General features: G+C 46.7%; 1 protein-coding gene across 2 annotated transcripts in view; it reads right to left on the reverse strand.

Moving 5' to 3' along the window:
- Nucleotides 1-657: 657 nt before the first annotated feature.
- Nucleotides 658-18,974, reverse strand: part of ARHGAP31 (Rho GTPase activating protein 31) — a 58,310-nt gene continuing 39,993 nt past the window's right edge. Inside the window, exons 4-12 of one of the 2 annotated variants that reach the window (XM_026853486.1) lie at nucleotides 16,903-16,985; nucleotides 16,168-16,275; nucleotides 14,308-14,453; nucleotides 11,802-12,000; nucleotides 9,066-9,190; nucleotides 6,191-6,250; nucleotides 5,413-5,526; nucleotides 4,271-4,584; nucleotides 658-3,363 (exon numbers count right to left, since the gene is read on the reverse strand). In XM_026853486.1, coding sequence (XP_026709287.1) covers nucleotides 901-3,363; nucleotides 4,271-4,584; nucleotides 5,413-5,526; nucleotides 6,191-6,250; nucleotides 9,066-9,190; nucleotides 11,802-12,000; nucleotides 14,308-14,453; nucleotides 16,168-16,275; nucleotides 16,903-16,985 — 3,612 coding nt within the window. In that variant the 3' untranslated portion in view covers nucleotides 658-900. Of the gene's footprint in view, nucleotides 3,364-4,270; nucleotides 4,585-4,908; nucleotides 5,527-6,190; nucleotides 6,251-9,065; nucleotides 9,191-11,801; nucleotides 12,001-14,307; nucleotides 14,454-16,167; nucleotides 16,276-16,902; nucleotides 16,986-18,974 lie in introns of both variants that reach the window. The other variant, XM_026853476.1, reaches the window with a different exon arrangement.

Below are 18,974 nucleotides of genomic sequence, written 5' to 3' on the forward strand. Positions count from 1 at the left end.
TGATGAAAATAGTTGATACCGGCCTCTGCTATAACCTTATCTTTGCTTTCATTGATACCAGCCTGAGAAGTCTCTACCACTGGACAGCCAGCCGCACACTCATTCGCCAGCCACACAGATCTTGTCTGCCCAAGGAAGGTGTGGCTGAGCACAATAAAACTCACAAGCAGGAATTGGAAGATTAAAAGAAAAACTAGGCGTTTCCTGTCCAGCTACTTTCATTCCAACTCTTGCACATGCTAGAAAGAGCACATCTTTGATGCAAGGACAGAGCAAAAGGCAGCGCCTTCAGGTTGTATGTTTGTCACTGGAACATCCTTGGGTGTCTCACAGCCCGCGTGACTTGCTCATGCCAGCTTCGCCTTCCTCGTCAGCTATCCCCAGCCTTCTGCACTGTTTATTTATACTATCTAAATCAGACTCCGCATGGTCCTTCACTGGTGTCTGGAAAACAGAGAAAGGATGTCCCAAGTATCTGGACTTACCTCCTCAGCAGATACTGTGCCCCTGCACCCTGGGCTGCAGTGCTTTGGAACAGTGTTTCCTCCCAGCCCTGTTTTCTAATTTTACCAAGATTTATTTTTCCTTTTTTCCATAGGGAGGATGAGACTTTCACAAGGCTTCTTAGACAATAAGTATGAGGAAAAAAAAAAAAAAAAAAAAAAAAAGAAAAAGCAGACAGTGAGGGACTAGGTAGGGGTGAGAAAGGGAAGGAAAAGCAAGACAAAAAGACTATGACCCTCCATAGAAAAATGCTTTTCAGGAAACCATAAAGAATTCAGGTCCATCTTGCACAAGATAGTTATAACAACAGAGGCAGTATAACAACAATGGCAACAGAGTTGGTCTCGGACACTCCCATCCCATCCACCATGGAAAAGGAGTTAAGAGAAGCAGTTGCTATTCAATCTGCCTCCCACTTCGTCCATCCAGAATCACAGAGCGCCTCTGGGGCTGGTAAAAGCAGCTGGTAGAAGTCTCCAGTCTTTGGCCATTCTTGGGGATGGTCATTTTGTTCCGCAGCATCACCCCCTCAGGTGTTGTCCGCGAAGTCTCAGACAGATCGCCACAAATGGGGCTCGAAGAGGTGGTCTGAGTGGGGCTCCTTATGGGTGATAACAACACCCTGGAGTCTGCTGAAGAGGAGGGGTGGTCCATAATGGGGAAAGGAGGACTGAAGAGAATCAGACTCTGGGGCCTCCCAGGCCTAGATCTGCAGGAAGGCTTGGAGAACCCTGATGGCCTCTCCATCTTTGAGGACTGTGGGTTATCTCCAGCTGTCTCTCCCTCAGAGGTGCGCTTTCGGCGCAGAACAGGGGCATCCAGAGCGGGGTAATGACTGCACTGAGATGGTTCCAGCGGAGAGCTAAGGCTGCTGTGCCAAGGACAGGTTGAGTCCTTTTGAGTTGGGTCACTGTTTTCTTTCTCTGCTTTGGCTTTCTTCTCCGTCAGCGGGCTCTTGGGGGCTTCCAGGTGGCTCCATGCCACCCGTTGAGTCTGCCTGATGACCTGCTTGGCTTCTGCTTCCTTCTTCTCAGCCGATGGAGTGGTGTTCTGAGCCTGCAGGGGCTGGGGGATCTGGGTGTACTGAATCTTGGGTGGTATCACGGGTACCGCTCTAGCCTGGCACATCTTAATCATGAAGGAGGTCCTGACCGCTGACACGCTGACAGGAGCAGAGTTACGGCGGCCAGTGGTGGCATGGGCCACTGCCAGGTAATCCAAGTCCAGATCCACGTGGGCACTGAAGTGAGACCCCCAGGAAACGCCTTTACCGGCAGCAGGGCAGGCAGTCAGAAGGGATGGGACAGAATCACTGCTTTTTACTTCCTTCTGCCCACACAGGAGGTTCCCAGGAGCAGAGGGCATGGACAGGCTCTCGAATGTGAACAAATCTGAGGCTGGAAGGAGTGAATCCAAGTTGAGGGATGATGGTCTAGTCTTTACTTTGAGAGATGTTTCTTCACCTTTATTACTCAGCTGTGACTCAGAGGCAGAGCACAATGCTCTGGTGACAGTATTGCCTCCCAGGGCAGTGTCCTGAGACATGGATAACTCCTTTGTGTTCTTCCCCTGTGAAGAACTGCCTGGGCTATTTTGGTGTGGTAAAGACAGCTCAAGCTTTGAGCTCCAAGGGTTTTCTTTGCTCACATTCACTTTCTTTTCCTCTGGCTCTGAAAAAGGGATTCTGGAGGGTCCTTCCTTCCCAGCTGGTGCTTCCTCCCTGCTGAGGGGGTACCTCATCTCCTCAGGTTTTGAAGGTTCTTCTGAAGAACTTGTGCCAGTCTCATCTTGCTTAGCTTTGCTCAAACTAGAGGGTGAGATGGGTTGCGTTTTGGGCAGCTCACAAGTCACTGGCAGAATGTCACTGCATGGTTGTTGCTCGTCAGTGGCATCTATGAAAGAGAATGGGATAGTCCACAGACTCATCACTGTGTCTTTGCTGTCCAGGGAGAGGCTGCGACTGAATCGTGGTCTAAGAGAATGTCCTGTCTCTGCTCTTTGCCTCTGTGGCTGAAACTCCTGTATCATCTTCTCTTGAATGTCCTTAAAGGTGGGGGAATGGAGTGGGCTTGTAACCCACTGGTGATCCTCCCAGGGCTCCACAAGCTCTAAGCTCTGCACATTATCTGTCCAGGTATCCTCATCATCCTGGTCACCAGCATCATGGGTTCTGCTAATAGCATTGCCCTCCTTCAGCTCCTGGATTCCAGCTCCACTCAGTGCCTTGGAGGTGAATGTGTCCCTTTCCTCAGTGGTCTGTATCTCAGGCTTCTCACTCTGAGTCTGGGCTCCGCTAAGATCATTCTTTTCTCTCTGCAGCTGGCAAGTGCTATCTTTTTCTCTCCCTGACTCTGGACATGCTCCTTTGGAACAAGAAAATTCATCACTTGGGGCAACCTCATTAAGTTCTGATTGACTACAAAGTTTCCAGTCCAGGGGAGGAGTGAGGCATTCACTCCTGCTGTCCACCACTGGGTGGTGGTTCTTTGGAGCTGCTGTGCCAGTCGAGAGAGTACTCACTTTGGGTAGGGCTGAAGCACAGCTCTGCTGTGCAGCCACATCAGACTGGCAGTTGTGGAGGCTGTCTTGTTCCATGCCAGCGGCACCAAATAAAGGCACCTGAGTTGTTATCTGTGGTGTTCTGCTTGTAGATTTCTGCTGAGACAGTGTTGGACTCTGCCCTGGGCCAGAGGAATAGATATCCGTTTGTACTGAAGAAGAGGATTCAGAAATCAGGCCCATTGTGGGGACAGCTGCTGGCAAGAGCAAGAGATCCTCTTCAGGTTCAATAATTTTCAGTTCCTGCTGTATCTCTGGCCACAGTGGTTCTAGGGGGGCATTCGCAGGGTCCTCTTCTGACTGAAAAACAGAAGAAATGCCATGACCTGGCAGCTCACAACTTACCGGTAAATACACCTTCACTTTTCTCAAACAGCCCTCTTGGAATAGACAGGCTCCTGGATGAGCACACTCTTGGGTACAGAAACACAGGCATGCATACTACTACCAGTTCAAGAAAGGAAATACATCTATAAACGAGTGGATTATGGAGGAGAAGATCTGATGTGCAGCCAAAATTAGGCCTGGACAGATGTACTGAAAGAGTGAGGTGAATGAGTAGCTGGAATGTCTCAGCCTGTTTCTCAGCTCTTCCCATTCAGGCTCACTTGGCCTTGCCAGAGGATCTGCATTCCCAAACAGCACACAAACTGGAATGAATAATCTATTCAAGGAGCTATGCCAACAGATCTTTAAATAGCTGTCCAAAGATGAGTATCGCTGTAAGAAACTTGGTGAAAAAGCTCTGCTAGAGATACAGAGGAAGCAAAAATAATAACAATTAAAAAAAAAAAAAAAAAAAGATGTAGAGAATGGAAGAAAAAAGGACTGTTCAGGCTGTCCAGGACAAATGGGACAGCAAAAATAGAAGGGGAATTCAGAGACCACGGGTCAAAATGCTCAGACATCCAGACAGTCTCACATCTGGAAAGTCTCAGAGAAGACAGATTGTACTGACTGCAATCAGATAGTTATGGGAAAAGAAGACCAAAAGGGGACAGTATGTAGTTGTGTAAAGGTAAATCACCACATGGTATTTCTAGGTAGTTGTGTAAAGGTAAATCAGTACATGGTCAGTTCTTGACCCTGCTTAGCCTAGGTCATAGACTGAGTTTTCATGACTACAAACACACATGAAACTTTAAACAACCTCCCAGTCACCACCATGACATTGTCCCCCATCTTTTTTCTCATGCCTTCTTCTTACCACATCTCTTAAGCACAATCCTTCTCCTGTCTTAGCTGTCTTGATCTCCTGGTGGTCACAGCTGCCTTCTGAGGAGACATCCTTCATCTTGAGCTGTCCTTGCTCTGACTCGTCTTCAGGGAGTGGCCCTGTATGAACCTCTGAGGCCGGTGGTTGTTCCAAGGTGGGACTCTGCTCTGAGGACTGCTGGGGGCTGCTGGTGCTGCTTGTGCAGCTGCTTTGTTCACATAACGTCTCCTGATTTTCTGCTGCTGCCTGTGGATTTTCTAAGGACTCAGGTTTCCTGGCTGCCACCAGCTCCTCAGTGTGAGAGCCTGGATCAGAAACACAAATTAAAGATGTAACTATTTGTGACTGAAAACATGTGCCCTGAGAGAAAGCGGTGCTGTTCCAACCCAATGCCAACTAACAAAGCTAAAGAGCAGCCTCCGGGCACAACAGGATGTTACTGGGAGGCCACCCACCACCCCAGTCTCATTATGGCAACAAGCACCAACCCGACCTGCTACCATCAACACCCACCCTGCTACAGCTTGGTCTCTTTCCTGCCACAAGAGCAGGCGGGAGCAACCAAGCTGCAGGGCACATCCTGTAGCCCAACAGAGGTTCCACATCCCCCCTCTTTAACACACTTTTACCTCTGGATGCTGCCGCTGGCAGCGTGGGCTGTTTCTCCTTCCGCTCTGGTGCCTGCTCTGCCCTCGTGTGGGTCCCCACTTCCAGGGCAGAGGGACTCGTGCTCTCAGCCACAAGGGAAGACAGTTCCTCTAGGCTGGAGAGGGAAAGCTTCTCCTTGGCAGGCACACGGCATGGGGTGCTGTTGGTGCTGATAACTGCGGATACCCGCAGGGGGACAGAGACGGCGAAAGGCTCGGAGATGTTCAGGGCCTTCCTCTGGTGACGAGGGGAGGCCTCCAAGGGAAAGAGACTGCTTGGGAAGCCTGACTTGGTGGCTGTTTCAGAGGTGTAGAACATGCGGCCGCCTTTGGGGGAAGTCTGCTCATTTTCAGCATCCTCTGCCCGGAAGACCTTCAGCTGCTCAGGGGGTGACTTTGCCTGCGGTGTCCGGGGAGGACCTTTCTCCCCACTCAGGTCTGAGCTTTCTTTGGCCCCCGTGGCAGATCGTTCCCGTTCCCACTCACTCTCCTTACTGAGGTCATATGAGCTGCCTGTGCCTCCTGTCCGTATCTTCATCACCGGAACAAAAAACCCTCCAGTAGTCACTGTCCTCTTGAATCTGCTCTTTTCATCCTCCCCTAGAGATGGGACGATAGGAAGAAGTCAGTGGGAAGCAAAGCACTAGCAAATAACCTTTCTCTGTGAGAAGCCCTCCTCTGTTCCTTCAGGGATGAGTCCTGCCCTGGTGAACACCCACATTTCCCCGGAGAGATGGGCACAGCAGGCACTGGAGACCTTCTGGGCTCCAGCCCAGCAGCCTCCTTCAAACTGGGCAGGCAGGGCTGGATAGGATGCCCTCCAGTGGAAATAACCTAAGACTTTTATTAGAGGCCCCTCTCAATCAGATGCAGCCAAATCTAGGGCTAGTGTGCATTGCCCACAAAGATCACAGCTCCAGGCTTTGTTGGATTATTGCAAGCACTTTTCACTTATGAATGGGAATTTTGTGCCCAGAATAACCAAGAATCAAATCGAAGCGATCCCACTGATAATAAAGATGAGCTAAGGACAGTGGTAACTCCCAGGTGCAAGCACCAACATAAAAGACATGGAAAAGGGTTAAAAATGCATGCACACAGAGATGGGGGCACATGTCAGCAGCCATGGCACAAGCACATAAAGATACACTCAAGGTGAGATAAGTAAAGAAACAGACGCCTGCAGCCATACAAGCACAGGGGAAGGCTGAGAATGCAGACATAGAATCCTTCACCCTTACAGTATAGCCTGTTGGCGTCTCACCTTCAACTGGCAGGGAACACAGCGAATCCATGCTCTTCGCAGGACGAATAGTTGCTTTTTCTGTGGAAAATGAGTTTTAGAAGCAGGCTTCAGTTCCTGTGGCTTTGCAGCTTTCAACCCATAAAGATCAAAGGCTACATATAGATGGACACACCAGGCAGACATCAAAGTTATTTTCCATTTCTAAGCATTCCCCTGCTCTGTATCCACACCACACGGCATCTTACCCACAACACTTGTCCACACAGCTGGGGATCTGCTAGCACTAACAACAGCTTTGCACCTGCTGGACATGTGGAGAGCTATACTTAACCCAGCCAGTCAACACCATCTCCACTGTGAAGCAGTGGAACATCCCCAAAGCTGTTATGTACTATTAGGCTATTGGTTGCGGGGACTTTTTAACTAAACTGACACAAATGCCTTCTCACCTCTCATTCCTGATAGCAAATGTTAGGTTATTTTTATGTTGCACTCCCAGGGTCTTCTGCTGGCATAAGCATATCCTGCCTCCAGCAAGCTCTGCGGGAAATTTATGAGGGCAGTAAGCATCCTATTGTCCTGGTCACCCTCCCTGGACTTGCTTGTCCAGAAACAAGCTGCCATTTGTCACCAGACACTCTACAGGTCTGTTCCTGAGAGGTTTTGGAAGCGTGTAGCTGTTACCACCTTGAAAAGGGGAGATGGGAGGAATGTAGCTGGCAAGGAAGACAAGTTAGTCTCTGGCAGCCCAGAAAGGATCCATGGAGCTCTGGAAAATGTCTGGTAGCAAAGTTTGCTGTTTACAGTGTTGCACAAAGTAGGTAAGGCAGAAAGTGAGCAGGCTTGTTGGACTTCATTTGTTTATATAATTGAGGCTTCTGGGACTGACTTTCACGTGAGCATAGGAGAAACTCCAGCTACTTTTTGCATTTATATGAAGCCTGACTACCTTGTGCATTCATATGGCATGATGCCTTGAGCAGTGGCTCTGCTTTCCCAGAGGAACAGAATTCAAGCTGTGGAGCTTACATTTTCTGTGACTTGCAGACTTGGGTGCATGGACACAAACTGTTTTATACCATGTGCTGAGTTTCAACAGCAAGTTCATCTGTTTCCTCACATTAGACTGTAAGCAGAGAGCACACAAAAATACAACATGGCAGAGCTGAAGCACTGCTTCTCAAAAGCACTACTTCAGTGCCTAAATCTCTGCACACATTCCTGTATTTGTGTGTCCTGCTGGTAAAAACATGCAGCATCCTGTGACTCGATGCTATGCTTGGAACAGGGCTCAGCCCCCACCATCACCGGGCTCCAGTCATTCCTCAGCATCCTTGGGTTAGCACTATTTTGGGACAGTATTCCTTATCAAAGCGAGGAGGTGATCCCATGATCAAAATAGGATGGAGAGCTATTTTGAGATATGCCCTGGGCACCCTATGCAAGGCCATCTGTACCTGCAAAACATGGGGGAAGGCAGGGGTCCAAAAAGAGCTGGATCCAGCATTTGGCTTCACACTCACTTCTGATCCAAATACAGACTCTCTTATATGTGGTAGTAGGCAATGTTGCCAACATTAATTACTTTATTTTAATTCTTGTGATGTTTGGTAGGGCTCCTCCAAACACCAGCTGCTGGAGTCATGAGACTATTTAAAAAATCTTGTAACTTCATCTTCTTTCTAAAAAGTAAATTTCTTGACTTGGAGATGATACTAAAAAAATCTAGGACATATAAACCTGAAACACTTCTTTACAACTCAGGTAAAAAATGGTATGCTTTCTTCTAAAAACTGTGATTATTCTTAAGTCAACTTCATGTTTTTAGAACTTGAGTCATCATTTCTGAACACTGGGAATTGGCACTGCCATGTGATTTTCTAGGAAGCAGAGTGTTTAAGAGATTGCTGCTCAGGAGGGGCTAGAATTTGGGATTACAGCCAGGAGAAAAGAACTACTTTTTTCTTGTAAATTCTGCAAAAGTAATAGCTTCCCTCAACGTGCTGAGAGCAAGGAGCCATAGGAACTCCTGGTGCCTTGTTTTTCACAAAGGCACTGAACACAATTGGTTCTTTAATGCCCTTTCATGGAAGGAGAGCCTGCAAGGACAGTCATTCACCCAGTGCCATGTAAGGAACATTAGGAGCCGGAATCTGGCTGGGCTGGAAGAGTGGACTAATCCAAACCTACATAGCATTTCCTAGTTGCCCAGCTTGACAGCTGGGAAACAGGAACCTGTGTATCACATACCAAAATGGAATATTTACTGTAGCTGTCTGGCACATACTCCTGAAAGGGTGATTCTAGCCATCAAAGAATCATTCAGGTTGGAAAAGCCCCTTGGGATCATCGAGTCCAACCCTCAACCTGACTCTACAAAGTTCTCCCCTACACCACATCCCCCAGCATCTCATCCAAACGACTCTTAAACACACCCAGGGATGGGGACTCCACCCCCTCCCTGGGCAGCCTATTCCACTCTCTGACCACTCTTTCTGGGAATTTTTTTTCCTAATGTCCAGTCTAAACCTCCCCTGTTGCAGTTTAAAGCCGTTCCCTCTTGTTCTGTCACTAATCACCTGTGAGAAGAGACCAGCACCAGCCTCTCTACAGTGTCCTTTCAGGGAGCTGTAGAGAGTGATGAGGTCTCCCCTCAGCCTTCTCCTCCTCAAACTGAACAGTCCCAGTTCCTTCAACTGCTCCTCATAAGATTTATACTTAATGTATTCTTACATTATTCTTAATGTGCATGAAACCAGGCAACAAACATGACCCCATTAGACTATGTCAAGTTTAATGGTCTAAGTATCACGTGGATACACGTTGCCCATGCTATCAATATTGCAGGAAAAAGCTGCAGAGAGAAATATTTAACTGAAAAAAGTGTTCTTACCAGAGAGCTTCTGTGCCCTTACAAAGACGCTCCCATTTCGACTCAGTTTAGACTTTGATTCTGAGCCCGAACGGCCCAAGTTAAATATCGACTTCCATTTCTTGGACTTGGTAGATAATTTTCTCCTGGAAGGAAAAAGGGCTCAGAAGGTTACCAAACCCTAGAGACTATCCCACAAAAGCCTCCGAGCTCCCTCCCCTCAACACTGTCCCTCTTTTCTTCTCACACCTCTTTTAATTCTAAGGCATGCAAGGCGGAGCTACGCAACCAACTCTTGCTTTTCTGTAAGTGATGTATCTGTATTGCTGATTTAAGCATGTCATGGATGGAAAGACATATAAGCCAACTCTTCAGGGAATTCGCTCTGGCATCGTGCTACAGCAACTGTGATTGAGCAATCAACTATGCTCCTCTCCAGAGGGGAGAGGTTTCCGAGGCTAGAATGATCTTGCAATACAGTAAAAAAAAAATAAAATTGCCTTTTTAACAGGTCTTAATGACAGAATGAAAGATAAATTCCAGACAACTGGTGGTACTATTGCTTAGTGCACAAAGCTAGCATTTAAAGTCCATGTGTCTTATAGTTTTTACGAATTTGCAAACATAAAAGCATCCCTTAATACAAACTAGCTATTAATCCTTCTCAGGCCAACATTAATTTAATCATAGGTATTATATGATCATATGCAAGTATAATGTACTAGACAAAAAGGAGGAGGCTTAAGGGAATTAAATAATTTCTTGTAACTGTCAGAGGAAGTGGGACACCAGTTCCCTGTGTCTCTTTGGAAATCCCAGCTTTTAAAAGAAAGAAGCTGGTACTTGGGAAGCCAGTTTTCTTCTATGCATATTGCTGCATGAAGCTCTGTTTCAATTCCTTCACATACCCACTCTGATGACTCCTTCAATCTCCCTTTTTCCAGAGCAAGCAGAACCCTCTTATCTCCCTGTCTTGCTCTCCATAATGGGTTTTCTACCCCCACAGTTCTGCTTTACTTTCAGATTAATACTCAGAAGAGCACAAATCGGTCCTACAAAGAGGATTAGTATCTTGGGGATAGGACTGTTCCTTTCAAGCAATAAAGAAAAAAGTACTCTAGAGGGGCAATACACCCTTTTGTCTTAAGCTGGTTATCCTCTTGCCAGTATTCTATTAGATGGCTCCTTTTTGCTTTAATATATCAACTGCAAATAAATATCTTTGCTCCAATGCTTTATAGGTCAGGAGATTAATGAACCTCCCACTGCAGAGGCTATAATCTCTCAGAATCAGGCAGTGGAGTGGCCATATATTAACAGATAGATAGATAACAGACAAATACTTATGCTGAGCAGCAGTGCCAACAACTGCAGCAACCTCAGCTGAAATCGGACTCTTCTCCTGGCATAGGCATAGGTGGCATAGGTGCCACTATGTAAATATCTCTCCATCCTAGGAGTGAAAATTCACCTTACTGCTCGGTTAGGAGTCCAGAGGAACCTGGAGAATGATGAAGCTGAGCATGTCAATGTCACCAGGCATGCTGTGGACCAGCCGCCAGAAGGTGGACCTCCTAGGAGAGCTGTGTCTAGACCTGCTCCACCACTTCAGCCCAAATTTAGCCAATTCACAGAATCACAGAATCAACTAGGTTGGAAAGGACCTTGAAGATCATCTAGTCTAACCCTTAACCTAGCACTGACAGTTCCCAACTACACCATCTCCTTCAGTGCTAAGTCAACTCTACTCTTAAACCCCTCCAGGGATGTGGACTCCCCCCCCGGTGCCCTGGGCAGCCCATTCCAACGCCCAACAACCCCTTCTGCAAAGAAATACTTCCTGACATCTAGTCTAAACCTTCCCTGACGCAGCTTGAGGCCATTCCCTCTTGTCCTGTCGCTTACTACTAGGTTCAAGAGACTCATCCCCCCTCTCTGCACCCTCCTTTCAGGGAGTTGTAGAGGGCCATGAGGTCTCCCCTCAGCCTCCTCTTCTCCAGACTAAACCCCCCCAGTTCCCTCAGCCGCTCCCCATCAGACCTGTGCTCCAGCCCCTGCACCAGCTCCGTTGCCCTTCTCTGGACACGCTCGAGTCATTCAATGGCCTTTTTGTGGTGAGGGGCCCAAAACTGAACACAGGAATCGAGGTGCAGCCCCAGCAGTGCCAAGTACAGGGGTCAGATCCCTTCCCTGTCCCTGGTGACCACGCTATTGCTGACACAAGTCAGGATGCCATTGGCCTTCTTGGCCCCCTGGACACACTGCTGGCTCCTGTTCAGCCAGCTGTCAATCACACCCCCAGGTCCCTCTCTGACTGGCAGCTCTCCAGCCACTCCTCCCCAAGCCTGTAGCACTGCTGGGGGTTGTTGTGGCCCAAGGGCAGCCCCCAGCATTTGCCCTCAGTGAAACTCCCCCAGTTGGCCTTAGCCCATCTCTCCAGCCTGCCCAGGTCTCTCTGCAGGGCAATTCCTGAGCTGGTACAAGGATGCAAAGACAATTAATTCCTCCTGCAGGAGATCTGCGAGGTTCTGCCCTGATGGAGGCATTAGGACTAGTGGAGCTATGATCCCAACAACTACAATGCTTCTCAGGAGCAGCTGTGCCTCTCTAGAGAAGGGGACACAATTTCCTCTCGATGGTGGCTGTAGATTTATGCGTGCAGGTGTGGGGGTATCACACTAACAAAAGTCTCATTCCCGATCATGCTAAAGAACCTGCATTATTTTGTTTGCACTTTACAGTCCTCTTGGCACTTACTTGCTGTCAGGGAGGTCAACAACTGTGTGGAAGAGAGACCCAGTTACAGGGACAATTTCAGGCAAGCTGTTCTCTCGTCTCTCCTTCCGAGCAGGGTGGGAGGCAGAAAGACTCCGTGCCTGTGCTTCTTCCAGGCTCACCAGTTTCATCGGCAGGGAGGCCGAGGGGAGGGTCAGACTTTTCACAACTGATGCACTTTCTGCAAAGCAAGAAAATACATTCCAGCCTGGGGTGAGGAGAGACAAGAGCAAGAGCTTTATGTCTGTATTTGACAGGAGCATCTCCTGCAGAGCCGGAAAAGGAGCAACACGTGCAGGGGGAGAGGCTTTGTGTCAGATAAGTCTTCATCTCCCCAGCAACCTTATCCATATGAGTGCATTCCCAGCGGGGGCCACACTCACTAGCCAAAGGTTGCGTTGCACAGACTTGCTGCCTCTGCTGTAGACACTTTGGTGGGAAAGAGTTGTCTCTGAAAACCACTAGGATTCATATATTCCCCTTTCTCCTCTCCTTCGCTCCCCAGATTTTGGAGCAGTTCAGTCCCCGATCCAAACCTGGTGCCTAATTCTTTGTCTCACTTCCACATCTTTCTCCTCATCTTGTTCCAGGAAGGGGGACTGTTCTAAAAACCAGCATTACTTTACCTTTGTAATGCGTTTCAGGGCTATGGAAAACAGTGTGACAATAGCCCTGGGAACTGAAGGTCTCTGTTTACATGGGCAGTGGCAAATCCAACTTTCCATATGCCACACCAACAGGTCTGTCCTAAACAGACCACTTCAAGGTTCAGGAAGGAAGTGCAGGCTCTGGAGTCCAATCAGTACTTAGCTCTGCTGCTGAAGCAGGGTGCAAGCTACTGCCAGTGCAGAGGGGCTGGGTGAAGGGGCACTTTCCCACTAAGAAATCAACTGCGACCATCAGCATGTTCCTCTCTTGACTCCATACAACTGTTAAAAGCCAGTGGTGTTCAGCTGTCCTGGTTTCAGCTGGGATAGAGTTAATTTTCTTCCTAGTAGCTGGAACAGTGCTGTGGTTTGGATTTAGTGTGAGAATAATGTTGATAACACACTGTTGTTTTAGTTGTTGCTAAGTAGCGCTTACCATAACTTAAGGATTTTTCAGTTTTCCATGCTCTGCCAGCAAGCAGGTGCACAAGTAGCTGGGAGGGAGCATGGCCAGCACCACGTCATGATCAGTGTATAAAGTGGGGGGAGTTGGCTTGGGGGATCACTGCCTGGGCATCGGTTGGTGGGTGGTGAACAATTGCATTGTGCATCACATGGTTTTTTTCTTGGTTTTTCTCTATTTCTTATTATATTAATTTTCATTACTATTATTATTATTATATTCTATTTGATTTAGTGACTAAACCCACGAGTTTTACTTTTTTTTTTCTTTTTGATTCTCATGCCCATCCCACTGGCAGGGGATAGGAGTGAGTGAGTGTCTGTGTGGTGCTTAGTTGACAGTTGAAGTTAAAACCACAATATCAGCACTCACCAAACTTGGGCCAGCTTTTGGCCAGTGACCTGCAGCACAACCAGAAGCCATGGAATTTACTAGCCAGTGTTTCACTACAATGCTTTAGTCATTGGGAGAAGCTCCTCACTCCATGCCTACTGCCAGGGCATAATTAAGAGCATAGGAATGGCACCCACACCACCAGAGCAAAGGTGTTACAGGTTGAGCAGGGCACAGCACTTGAAATGCAGGCTCCAGGGACAGACTAACAGATAATGCCACATGTTAATGGAAGGTTGGGTTGGATGAGCTGACACATGACTGGAAAGCAGAAAGGTGGCTACTCCCTCACTTCTGAAGGCATTGTGAGTCTTTCCAGTGTGTAAAACAGAAAGCTGCTTATTTCTGAATTTATGTGAGGTCAATGTGGATCCAAGCCCTCGCACTTCCCAAGCTTAAAAGAATCTTGACAACAAAGCCATCACTAAATAACAAAAATCAGCATCTCAGAAAACTGTTTATGTCCCATGGAAAAAAAAAATCTCTTTTATAAAACGTCCCTAAGTACAAGACATAAGTTTTTAGAACACAAGCTTAAGTTTTATCCAGGGAATGTGGCCTCTGACTTAGGTGGATATGGTGGCTACAGGGCAGGTATCATCGGTATGAGGAATTACGAGTGGGGGAGCCTGAGAGAAGAATTGAAACTGTGGCTGATGGGTTTAGAGAGAAATCTTAGACCAGGACTGAGAAATAATCAGGTAGTCTTCCTTTTGTGGAAAGGATTAAGCCAGGTGAGATCATGCAAAAGATGAGCCATAGAGCGATCTGGGAGCATGATGAAGGACTCTAATATTTGAAAAGAAAATGTTGGAGACATGGATGAAGAGGACAAGAGGTAATCAGGGACTGGGCTCAAGGTGTCTTTGGGGCCGTCTGTGAGGACGGTAAGGGTTGATGTGCTTGAAATATTAGTTGAAGGGGATACAGTTAGGTCTGGAGTATATGGCAAGTGACACATGGCGTGGTTTGGGGAGGTTGTTACCAATGTTCTCTGCAGAGCTGGCTTTTCTGTTGTTGTTGAAGATCTGATCCACGTGATTCAGGATGAACTCGATCACCAGCTGCTGCACCCGCACCTCCAGGAAAGCTGCATCCCCATTGCAGCCAACTGCCTCAATCTCCTTTGACCTGCATGGGGAAAGAGTGATACTAGTAGCCAGCATTGGCACACACAGCCCCTGGGGAGGAAAGAGCAGATTTCTCCTGCAAGACTTGGAACAGGGATGTTTTCCTCATTCTTGCTGCACCTCTTGCTCTCCCTCTCTCACAGGCCCTCACCCTCTCTCTGCCTTTTCCCTCTTTTAAAAATTGTTTTCTCTGCCACTTCTGTTATTTTCTTTCCTGTCTGTGTTATTTTCCCTCCTTAGCTTTTACATTCTTCAGCAGAAGCTAAACCTGACTCTCAAACTCCGTTCTCCCTCTTTGCTCCTCTTTTACATATTTCAGAGTTGGGCCTGACAGACAACACAGAGGCCTTCAAACACGGCTTCCAGATCACTACTCAATGCTTCAATCGCCTCTCAGTGAGATTCCATGGAACCTTGCTCAGGTCTTCCCACCACCACTATTTTCAGTGCTTTGCCGTGTGCCCCAGTAGTGTCCTCTCTGCCCCCCTGCACTGCCACATTCTCACTCTTGCTTTTAGCGAAGTAACATTCCTTATCTTGACATGCCAAAGTGTTGCTGAAGAAATTATCTCTGGGCAATGGATCCTTTGTAAAGTTAATGACTGGTGTGTTAGATAATAGCTTGGGGCATTGCCAAGAGGATAACCCTGTAAGGAGACTGCAGTTGCATTGCTTGCTCCTTTCTTTTCCTCCCTGGAACTTGAACTCAGGAAAGATTGCAAAAGGAAACAGACTTCGGGTTTTTTGACAAGGGCAGATGCTAGAATGAAAATGTCTCAGTAGTAAAGGTCCACTTCGCGATATTCAATAGAGTCAACATTTGATTTATTTTCAGAACATGCTCTGCTTGTTTTGTGATTTAAAAGAGATAATTATTTAGAGAATGCTTTCCAGGCCTGTTCCTCTCTAGCCAATGTCCCTCCCTCCTGTCCTCTGCCAGCCCAGGGCTCCCCCCACCAGCTTTCCCATTGCCCCTCTCCTGCTCAGGTGCTGTCCAGGACTTTTTCCTGAATAGTTCATTCCTCTCAGTACATGTGGATGAGGTTGATGGGGAAGGGAATTTCAACAAGATACAAAATATTTCTTTTTTTTTCCAGATACTATTTTTTCTTGTTCTGCTTAGCTCTACAAGACATCAGCCAAACCTCTGCCTGCATCTTAGCTGGGCCTCTTGCCAGCAGCGTGCCAGGCATAGCAAACATGACAAACTAACTGGTGGTCTTGCGATTTGACAGAGAGTGCCATCTTAAGCCCACTGAGTTCATCTCACTTTTGCTCAAGCAGATCTGGGCCCAGGCCTGTAGTATTATTGCACTGTTGCTCTCCCTTCCAAGCCTTGCTGTCTCTCACCACCCCACTGCAGAAGCACTGGCGCTGTCAGAAATGTCATTTCAGTTCCACAGTGATGAGCTAATTCCTCATTTTTAAATTGGTGTGCTGAAGTTGCAAATAACAGCTTTTTTTTATATATATATAAGAAACACACAAAACCACAAGCTTCCTCAGATGCTGGTAGTTAAACCTCAGATTATTAAACCTGGAAGCATTTTTTTCTCCCTTTAAAAGCTGTTTGCTCTGCTCTACTGTTTCCTTTAGTTGTTCTGCTTTTCCCTGTCTTTGCATTTCCTTCAGGGGAAGGGTCTCCAGGTTCAGGTGCTGGCGCTCCCCTTGGGAGCTTGGCATGGTGCTCTGGATGATAAGATTTTCTACTGTACCTGAGGAGGTTGGGAGCCCACACTAAGGCCAGGTTTCTGGTGTGCATGTTGGTCATGTTGCTGAAGGAGGCCAGGTGAGTCAGGTGCTTGATCAGGTATTCCAGTGTTCTGCAGTGGTTTCACATGAAGAAAGAAAAATACGTCAAGTGACTGATGGCTGCTCACCAGGACAGCAAAGCTTAAACCTAGACCTGGCCTCAGAGTTGTCCCCTCCTCAGCGAAGGCAGGGTATGCGATGGCCCAACAGGCCCCATAGGACAGAGGATTTACAGCACTAGCATTTACACAGGATGGCAGCGAACACCTGAATAACTGTGCTCTGGGGTGGCCAAGGATGGGGCGTGAACCAAATAATCCTTAGCATGATGGGTATGAAGAAGATGGCAGACAGATGGGAGAGGGAATGTGATGCTGCAAAGGTTTAGCTCTTGCTCAAGACCTCCAGCAGATCATCTTCTTCTCACTACACCCAGGGCACTGGCCAAGGGTGCCACAGGGGGTCATACCTGGGGAAGGAGGATGATAGACTGCAGCAGGGAGAGGTTGTTCGATCTCTAACAACAATTGGTTCAATGATATTGAAAGGCCAGATAAATTGTTGTCAGATTTGGAAATGGTGAGTAAGCTTTTGGGAACTGACTTCTGGAAATTAACTCCAGAGCTGTTTCAGGTGATACTCCCTGATGGTGGGAGTCACCACACTGATCCTCAGCACCTCAGTGGACACTTTCTCACCTGTAATGGGATGGTGGGAGCTCCTGGATGACATTTTGGATTCGTGCCAACTGCTCGTCCTCAGGGAAGCGAGATACTGCTTCCTGCGGAGATACAAGGAAAGAGTCTGCCCTGGCAATGGACTCAGAGGAAAAGGAACAGGGATAAGGAGAGTCACATGAGACAGCCTGTCTTGACGGAATGCTCTCTTGTTACCTTACAGAACTCTTAGCAGAAGAAGCTGCTTTGTGTCCCCAGCACAGCACAGATTTGCTGCGCTGTTATTTCATGTCTTGGTACATCCTTCCCACAGGTTGGGACATAGTGGTCGATGTTTTGGGGAAAGAAGCATTTAAAGACCGAGACTTTCAATTATGAGTTATGCTTCTTTTTTTTTTTTTTTTTTTAATCTTTTCCCCTTTTTTATCTTGGGCATTTATGGGTAGAATAGAAAGAGCAGGAAGGAGAAAATTTAAAATAATGGAAAAAAATATGAATAGTGACATCCTCTCCCTGAAACTGTGTTAAATATAAAGCAGGTCTTTCAAACCCTGTGTTATGAAAACAGCCTGGATATACGTGTTCCATATTCTTCAAAATAAGCAATATTTTGGCTGTCATATGAAGATAGCCATAAGGATTGTTTGTGTGAGTTTGCATCATTTATAATGGGAGAAGCATTAGGAAAATCACTGTCCAGGTAGTTTAATAAATTATACTCAGTGTAAGAGTAGGTTAGACAGAATCAAGGCTATACATCTTGGTCTTGAGCAAGTCTCTTAAGACCAAGATCTTAGAGAGCCATGATAAGCTATTGTCTGCATTCCTAGGAGTTTACTGCACTGGTATTCATCTGTTCAGCTATTCCCTTTCAATATTTGTGCTGGGAGAGGACAAACCACCAGCGAGTTCAAACAATGCATGACTGTCTGGGAACCTACTGCCACCAGAGTTTGGAGCAAGTTCAAAGAAAGATGCTGGGAGCCACGCTGCCAGCAGAAGCTTTGCCTACAGACAGACGTCAGCACTGCTAGGAAAGGAAAGGAAGGAAATAACCCTTCCCAAACCACCCGTCGCTTAAACATTATGAACCTGAAATTACCAGCCACAACTAGAGAAGTATCTTCTTGTAGTAGTCACTACATCATCCACACTGATGATGCTGCCATCTCTGTTCTGGTCACTGTCCTTTTCCCAGCAGATCACTTCCCATGTATAACCACCAGCAAAACAAACATTGCCATTTTCAAGGTCAGAGATGAATATGAATCATGTTTTATTCCCTAACCCTGGGAATTGAGATCTATGCCCTGTACATTGAACTTCTCACTGGTGTGATGGCAAAGAAAGACAAGTGAGCTTACTAGTTTGATGCACTTGTTTTGCCCAAATTAAAGTTACATTAACTCCTTCTAGTACATTTTACCCATACCTATAGCTCTGGGTTGTTTGGTTGTTGTTTTTGTTTGTTTGGGTTTTTTTTTTAAAAAAACCCAACTATTACCATCAGCCCAGAAATCCTAAATATACGAACTCTTGTGATCTTCATACAAGGTTTCCAGTTGAATGGCCTTGTTCAAAGACGTAGATAGATATAAACTTTAACTGGTGCATATCAAACATTAGATTTCAAGTAGATTGTACACCGTATTTTCTCCCCCTGTGCTGATTTCATTCCTATACTTAACTACCATGTCACAAAGACCTAATGCTTAGACAGCAAGTGAATACCAGCCTCTCTGAAATCATGAATTATTCAAACCTCTGAGCCAAATTTCTGACCCATACATGTTGTGCCTTTGATATCTGAGGCCCTCTCCAAAACTCAGGATAACAGCAGCAGAATACAGAATTCAAGGAAAATCCAGTAACTCCATTTATTACATGTCTGTTAATGTATGAATTAATGTAATTTAAATTTTCATCTTACAAGTGGGAAGAGAACACTCGGAGGGTAGCAGAAGGTATGTAAAACGATTTAAAATCTTGGATTTTTTTACTCTAATGGTGATTCTGGGAGTGCACAATTCACAAGTCCTGGTTAACAAGTGGAATAGTCTCAAAAGAGAAGGTAGGCTTGGCCTTCTACAGCT

Source organism: Athene cunicularia (genome assembly GCF_003259725.1).
Source record: "Athene cunicularia isolate RWA chromosome 1 unlocalized genomic scaffold, athCun1 chr1_part1, whole genome shotgun sequence".
NCBI lineage: Eukaryota > Metazoa > Chordata > Aves > Strigiformes > Strigidae > Athene > Athene cunicularia.